The 8,309-nt window shown below is 46.4% G+C and overlaps 1 protein-coding gene across 1 annotated transcript; it reads right to left on the bottom strand.

Moving 5' to 3' along the window:
- Positions 1-218: 218 nt before the first annotated feature.
- LOC115543420 (uncharacterized) lies at positions 219-8,179 on the bottom strand. Its single transcript, XM_030355767.1, has 11 exons — positions 7,804-8,179; positions 7,409-7,477; positions 7,238-7,271; positions 7,058-7,134; positions 6,883-6,959; positions 6,627-6,713; positions 6,032-6,136; positions 5,847-5,927; positions 4,530-4,673; positions 3,740-3,931; positions 219-1,786 (listed from the first exon to the last, which is right to left on the bottom strand). The coding sequence occupies exons 1-11, from the start codon at positions 7,931-7,933 to the stop codon at positions 527-529; spliced, it is 2,256 nt and encodes a 751-aa protein (XP_030211627.1). The 5' UTR covers positions 7,934-8,179; the 3' UTR covers positions 219-526.
- Between the last annotated feature and the right edge of the window lie 130 nt (positions 8,180-8,309).

Below are 8,309 nucleotides of genomic sequence, written 5' to 3'. Positions count from 1 at the left end.
CTGGCACCAAGTCTAATGGTTTCAGTAATCAAAAGAGCCATCCGGGAACAACTTTTGTTCAATTAACAGCAAAGGCATCAAGGTCCTCTGAGCTCACAGCCTGAATTAAGGACCCGACAGGCTGTGTGCGTGTTTTAGTATGTTTTATGCCATTTGTAATTAATGTGTGCCCCGACAGAGAACGGGATTATTTATTGACCAAGAAAACACACACTTTGTATGGAATGGATGTGAGATTTAAGAACACAAGGTGCAATACAAACAGATATTGGTAATGATAACTGCATTTCTGATTGCTTAACAGTAGTACAAATCACAAAAAACGGATGAGGAAGGAAAAACCAAACTGTAACATATTTTCATCACGCTGAATATAATGAAACCAAAAACCGAATGCTTTGGAACAGGCAAAATCTTTTCAGCAAAAACGAAACAAACATCTCCTGCCATCTATTGGCCTAGTGTGGAATAACATGCAATACGAGATCAGCAAACAGGAACGCTGGTTTGTGGCTCAGAATCCCCTCTACCTCCTGAAGGAGGCAGAGGACTGACCGAGAGTTGGGGAGAAGGGACTGATGGACACTTTAAACTGTCCTCTTCCCAGGCCGGGAACAACTCCCTGCAGGTCCCTAGCGGCCCTGAGGTCCTGGGGGCCCGCAGTGTCTTTAACTAGGCACGGCATGGCACTGGGAGACATCTGATTATCCATAGAGGCCCAAGGGAGGTGCCAATCCTTGGGGACCGGACTCGAGACCGGGGCCTTCTGGAGCAACAACCCTCTCCCAAACGATGGGAGCGCAAAAGGGGGAGCCTGGGGGGCTTCACTTAGGGGCCTTACCCTGCCAATTCGCCCCAGCATCAACTCTCTCATTCCATGGTTGCTGGGAGAAAGGGACGGCCTGGGAGCCACTGCAAGGGGAGGAGCCGGACCCAGGACTGCAGGGGGAGGAGCCGGACCCAGGACTGCAGGGGGAGGAGCCGGACCCAGGACTGCAGGGGGAGGAGCCGGACCCAGGACTGCAAGGGGAGGGCTTGCGGCCAACCCAGCGGTTATCAGGGCAGTGGACTGCAGGGAGGACCCCCTGGTTAGCTGAGGGCGGCTTGCAGGTGCCTCCATTTGGAGAAAACTGAATGCTCGTTCGATTGGCGGAGGCTCCAAGCGTGGCACGTTGTTTGGGGCTTCTGCCTGGATCCGAGGCATGGCGTCCAAGCTGGCTACCAGCCACGGCGGCATGGTCTTAAACAGAGGTGCGCTTATGGTTGGGGCCTGAGACAGAGGCTTGGTTATGGGCGTGGAAGGAAACAGAGGCGTGATTGTGGGCGGAGTCTGAATCAGAGGTGTGGCTATGGGTGGGGTCTGAAACAGAGGCCTGGTTTTGGGCAGGGTCCGAGGCGTGGTTATTGGTAGGGTCTGAGGCGTGGTTATGGGCGGGGTCTGATAGGGAGGCGTGGTTATGGGCAGGGTCTGAGGCGTGGTTGTGGGCGTGGTCTGAGGCTGGGATATGGGCGGGCTCTGATAGGGAGGCGTGGTTATTGGGGGGGTCTGAGGTGTGGTTATTGGCGGGGTCTGATAGGGAGACCTAGTTATGGGCAGGGTCTGAGGTGTGGTTATTGGGGGGGTCTTAGACTTAGGCGTGGCTTCGGGTGGGTTGTTGGCCCGGGGATTGAAGCGATCCAGCAGCCCGTGCTGGTTGAGGTTGAGGTGGTCGAGGGCGTGGCGCTGGCGGTCCTTCCGCAGGTGCTCCAGTTCCCTCAGCTCCCTGGGAAGCTCCAACACGTTGCTCTGTGGACACGCACGTACACACGCTAGGCTTGGGCCAATCTGCCATCAGATAGTGTGTTGGCGATTGAAGGGATGGTCGACTATTTGTTTTTTCCTGCGCCGATATTAAGGCGATTTACTTAACTTACTCCATAAACAAAAACCCACAGAGCTTCCTGTCCTGCTTTGCTGAATGTGCGGATCCACCAGTATTCAAAGAAGCTCGGTCATACGAAGATGGGTGGATACTCCGGCCTATGCGCACACTCAACAAAGCAGGACCATGAATATGTCCAGTGTTTCGCAGACAATCGCATATTTACTTAACATTATAGCAAGCAACATCGATGTACAGGGAAATAATAGGCAGGAGGCGGAGAGCTACGTTTGATGGAGGCTACGTTTGATGGAGTCTAGGTTTTGCTGTGTGTCCATGGATCTCCGTTCTCCATGTACCCGCTGCTCAACAGAACTTTGCTCTTTGCTCCACAAGAGTAGTTCAGCGTTATGGATATTGTTTGGATTGTGATATTAAAGATAAGATAATATTGTCAAATGGTACATGATGCGGTGATATTTTTGCACGGGTACAAAAACTAGAGTTGTTGTTCTTCTTAGAGACATTGCTATAAAATATTAATGTTGTTATATTTTAAATACAATTTTTACTCTTATAATTTTTTATCCACGTAACTTTAACTGTATAGCTTACAGTTTACGTAACTCCCCCCACCCCTCCTCCCGCGGCACGCTGGCAATCCGCACGCACACACACACACACACACACACACACACACACACACACACACACACACACACACACACACACACACACACACACACACACACACACACACACACACACACACACACACACACACACACACTTTTTCTGTACTACTACCATATCCTAAAATAGGATTACTTTACAATAATGTTGCACTACCGTTACATAATGCAAAAATGTTGAGCAAGCCAAGCCCTCCCTGCTCCAGGACCAAACAAGGTTCGGTCCTGGAGCACAACCTCTATACACACTAGGGATGGGCGTGAGGAATCGATTACTCAAGTACTCCTCGTTATAAATGAACTCGGTTGGTGGACAGGCAAACTCGAGTTTGCATATACACACACAAACAAAGTTTTCTGAAGCAAATGTATCAATTTTCTGTCAGCGCCACTAACGCATGACGTGGGCACAAAGAAAATTAAATGCATCCATTTCCATGGCGCGTTCCGTGCCGTGTGCAGGCACGCCAGAATTCAAAAAGTTAAGAGATGGCGGTTAAAGCAAACCGCAGCGAAGAATTGAAATACTTTAAAGAAACAGGAGATCATAAGGTGAAATGTAAAATATGCCAAGCGAAATCGAGCTACCAGAAAGTACTATGCGGCAACATATGCTCCTGAAACACAACGGTGAGTTCGGGAAAGCAGACCCGCAGCAACGGTGAAAGTGAAAGTGTGTCGGCTATTTTCGCCACCGCAAGACGCAGCTGTAATCCCGGGCGTGTAGGGAAGATCTGACGCTGAGTATTTCCATAGTCCATTTGCTGCCGTTTTATTTGCAGCTTAGGGTTAGGCTACTTGTTTCGTTTTTTTTAAACTGTTACAGGCCTTGGTTCGACGTGATTTAAATTGTGAGACGCATATTTATTTTTGTAAGGAAAATGTGTTTTGAACGTTTGCAAAAATAAATAATGAATACTCTGATAACTCTGACTGTTTTGATGGAGAATAAGCATTACATGTTTGGTTGGTAATATTGCCGTTCATCATCAGGCCTATTCCTGCTGCAGATGCGTTGCATTCTAAAAATAGATTTGATTTAACGAGTACTCGATTGATCCTCGAGGAATTCCTTCGATCACTCGAGTTTGGAATTTACTACTCGTGCCCATCCCTAATACACACCATACAAACATTTAAGAGTGCGGCACCACGTGTAAAGAGACGGCGGGTGTAGGAACGCACCATGGTGATGTGCCCGACGGCGCCAGGCTCGGTGAGGCTGTTGCTGAGGTAGGAGTCGACTCGGTCCAGGTACTCCGTCATCATTGCGTCCAGCAGCACCAGCCGGAGGGGCTGGAGGTGGATCACACCCAGGGCCATGACCTTGAGCAGGGGCAGAGGGCACGGACGGGCGTACCACATCTCCCTCTCCTCCTGGGACACCCCACAGCAGCAGAGCACAGCAGGGTTGGGTTGGGTCGGCACGATCACGTTATAAAGGATTTCAGTTAATCCGCAAGCATAATTATTTTAAGGTTTCCTTTTATCCACGATGCAAATGACGATTAGAAGAATTTAATGAAGCACATCGTTAGCCTCATCATTTTACGGTTCATCTTGTGTTTAGCGTCACATATAGAATACGGAGCACCTAGGCAGATATTGATTATGGAAATTAAAAAGCACTCTGATTGGCTTAGGATATAGCCAATGAGGCACGGTGAATCAGCAGCGTTAGGAGAGTTAGTTTAGATACCACAATTCGCGAAAATATGACTTAGGCAATTAGGCTATGAGGCCCTTTAGTCCTACTCAGTCAGATAGAAGGGTAAGCCGTTCTTATTAGCCGTCTTAAAGTTAAACTGAAAAAATAAAATAATAAAAACTTAAAAAAGTTGAAAAGAAAGAGAAGGGAACACTTTTCAGGATGTAACATTCACCAAAACAAACAGAGGATATCTGCTTGTATATCACACTGTAGACATTGCCATGTTACCGTTCCCATTCCTGGCCACTAGGTGGCGGTGTGTACCTTGCTGAGCATTGTCTTCATCCGAAGAGAGGAGAGTCCGGAGGAGGGCACCTTGAGGTACGTGCTGACCACCTCCTGCAGCGTGCTGACCCGGTCAGGAAGATAGCCACCCGTGTCCGAGAGGAAGCACATCACATCTGCCACCTCCAAAGAAAATAACATAAATACACTCATGCGGGCAGCAGAAGTTCACCGTTCCAACTCAGGGAAAGATCAATGCAGGGGTTCATTTAGTTGTTCTGGATACACTTAAATGAATCCCCTTTGCTTTTTCTGTCTCTTGTCATCTTTAGAGCTAATGCTGCTGCTGTTCAAATAGGACATGCAGATATAGAAACCCACATATAGAATCAATACTATACTATCGTTAGCCTCAAAGCATAATTGCGTATGGCATAGTTTGGCTAAATTGTGATATCTAACCTAACTCTCCTCTCCTAACGCCGCTGATTCACTGTGCCTCAGTGGCTGTATCCTAAGCCAATCAGAGTTCTTTTTACGTTCCATAATCACCATCTGCCTCTGCATTTATGACGCCAAGTACAAGATGAATCTTAAAATGTTACTTATGCAATTATGCTACGAGGCTAAAGAAATGTCAGAGCTGCTGTAGGTGAGATTCCAGAGCTGTAAAGAGAGAGGGCAGAAAAGAGCACGATCAAAACTAAACCAGAAAATGCCCACTCCCTCTCTTCCCCTGTTCCTCTCTACATTTCTCCACCATTGAGATGTGTTGCGGTTCAGGCGCCTGTGATTGACAGACAGGGCAGATTACCCAACCTAATCACAGAATAGAATTAGCCCACGAATTGTCCGAAATAAGCCGGGAGCGGTCTAAAATATAAATGAGCTGATGCAGAGGAAGGTGCAGTCAGATCAAAATCGCAACTCACAGCGCATTTCCCTCGCTAATAGCTGATGGTGGACTGGGACTATATATTCAAAATAAAAGACACTCATATAATAGCTCTTAAATCGTACCTACAGCAATCTAACGTGTCATTAGGCAATTGTTTGGGTGTGACATCAATACATCTGCATACGACTGCCTAACTCCAAACAAAATCAAAACCGGTGGATAAATCTGAGCTTGTTACCAAGGTCATATTCGGGTGAATATAAATAAGAGCTCAACCTGAATGAATGAGGGCCTGGAGAGAGCCGGTACAGTAAGAACCAAAACCCTGTTCTGCCTGAGTGTGGTCGAAACAAAGCTTATAAGATGACATGCAACACATACCTCAGTGCAACAGAGAGTGCAGTGCACTCTCTGTTGCACTGAGGTTTGGTCACATTAAAGCCTGCTCATTTCATTACCTGCGTGTCAAAGACGTTTCTGAGCTTCACTCCGAACTGCGCCAGCAGACTGCTTGCAACGCCTCGGCAGTCGTGCACGACCTGCGTGACAACATTCAATCCCGTGTGGGGGCGTCAGCATACAAACACTGACCATTCAGGCAAGGCTGTGGCGTTCCAGCACTGATGTCTGGCTCAGACCTTACCTTGAGCATCCGCTGGCTCTGAAGGATCATGGAGAGGCCGTTCTTGAAAGCTTGAGCTCCGAGCAACAGGATGTCAAAGAGGTATACCCTGTTCTTGGTTGCAATCTACGAAATGAATATACCTTGTTTAAAAATGATGCATCCCTTTCCCCTAATTTAACAAAGATAGCTAGGATAAGACTCCGCATAACACTTCCAAACAAGACCCCCCTCTCTAGACTGCCATGTACATAATGCAAACAACAGGTGAATACAGCGTTAATTAACCCTGAACCCCACACACTAGTTAGTTCAACGTGTGCTTGTTAAGAATGGGCCGATGGCTTGGGCTTCGGTATCGCTGCTTGCAGCTTTCTCAAGAAGTGCTCGTCCAAACAACTTCACACTCGACACTGCGCTTCCTTCGGTCCTCAGCAGTCCACCCGTCAAGTGTGAAGTCTGTCGGATGAACGGTTGACTGCTGTAGCTGAAATTCAATTCAGGCCCTTTTGAATTTGTGTGTTCTGGACAGTTATGCCAACCCTTGATTGAGGCCCTAGATTTGTCCTCAAACTGACTTGCAAACCAGTGAAATACCTATGGAACCTGTCTTTACCTGAAGCCAGCAGAGTCTGCCATGCTGGAACGATTCCACTCCATCAGCTGCCACACCGATCACATGCTGCTTCTTAATGTGCATCACCTACGAGAGAGAGACAGAGAGAGGCCGACAGAGAGACACAGACAGAAAGACAGAGCAGTATAGAGAGAGCAGAGAGAGAGAGACAGACAGACAGACAGAAAGAGATGTAGCTCCCCATAATCATCAAAGCAGAAGGTTTAAGAAGGAAAGCGTTCAGTGTGAAACTTACAGCAGGTCCAAACTTCTCATTAAACTCATCGATGACCTGAAAGTTCACGTACTCGTCATCAGCGTCATCATCATTATCTAGGAGCAAAATATATGTTCATAACCTTAGGCCAAATTAAACAAGATTAATACTTTAAAGTGTTCAAAGTCTGTCTTCCTCCTTTTTAAAAACTCACCACAAATGATGTTCTTTTTGTAAGGCTGAAACTCTTCCACATTCAGAATACCTTCACTCTCTGGGATGAATATTTCTCTGCAGAAAGGACTCTTGCAGATTAATTGCAAACTCTTTTAGATTAATTGCATTAATCTTGTCTTCCATAATGTTCACCCTTACTCATCAGTCATTTACTTACCCATTGATACCGTTTGTTTCCCCACAGAATTCCACTGTAACGGATACAATACATGTGAACTTAAACATACATTTTTTAAAAGAAACTAACCATATAAACCTGGCTCTGCCTGGGCCACTGACGAATTGTATTAAGACAATAATAAAAGCATTGTTTAATGTCGCTTCTCACCATTCACAATCTCGTGGCCAAAGAAAAGTTTCACCCCAGGGAACTTTCTTCCATCCTTGACATCGACAACTGAGTGATAATGAGATGATGATGAAATAATAATGACAGATTCCACATTTTCTACGCGACAGGATGTAATGTACTTCCCAAAAAATATGATCTTGTTATCTCACATGCAAGGTAGCAGTTGCTGATTAAACAGACGACATAACCAAATTGGTTTCATAAGACTGTAAAGTTTCAGTAGGCCGGCATTAGCAACTATGGTTAAAAACAACGTAGTATTTACTTGTTTCGCCCGTTCTGGGTCGAAACAAGAACGGGCGAAACAAGTTCTTTTCGACCCAAGAACTTGTAATTCGACTCAGTAATTCATGCAAACAGCAACTACTAACCATCCGTCAAGGTCACTGATTTGTTTGAGTTGATTCGCTGGACAATGCCAAAGTAGCATGCGGTTTTCAGGGTCAACTTGACGCGCTTTCTCTTGAGAATATCTGCAAATTCAAGGTTGTCTCCCGCCATTTCACTACATTGATTGATAAAGGTTTGCTATGATGGTAACTAAATTCTCCGTTATATCCAGGCCCCCGGGACTGGTGCATATTTCCGGAATCCACCAGTGCTCAGAGGCCAAGCCTGGTATTGCAGTCGGTTTAGTGGGCTGTGGACGGGTCCCTCAAATCACGGGGCCCGGAAGTAGATATCCTCGTTCACTCCAATACAAGTGGGGAGCAGGAATGTGTCTCCGCAAAAAATGTGTGGATATCAATCAAAGGTTCATAATTATCTTTATACCGTGTACTAAAAAATTTAAGTTTTTTCTTTTCAAAACGCCACCTCAAGCGTTTTCACGACTTCACGACTTTCGTGAATAGGTCAAAGGTCAGCAAGGCTGTAC

Source organism: Gadus morhua, chromosome 5 (genome assembly GCF_902167405.1).
Source record: "Gadus morhua chromosome 5, gadMor3.0, whole genome shotgun sequence".
In the NCBI taxonomy this organism is placed as follows: Eukaryota; Metazoa; Chordata; class Actinopteri; order Gadiformes; family Gadidae; genus Gadus; species Gadus morhua.
The sequence above is the reverse complement of the archived record's forward strand: the minus strand, read 5'-3'. Positions and strand labels throughout refer to the sequence as shown.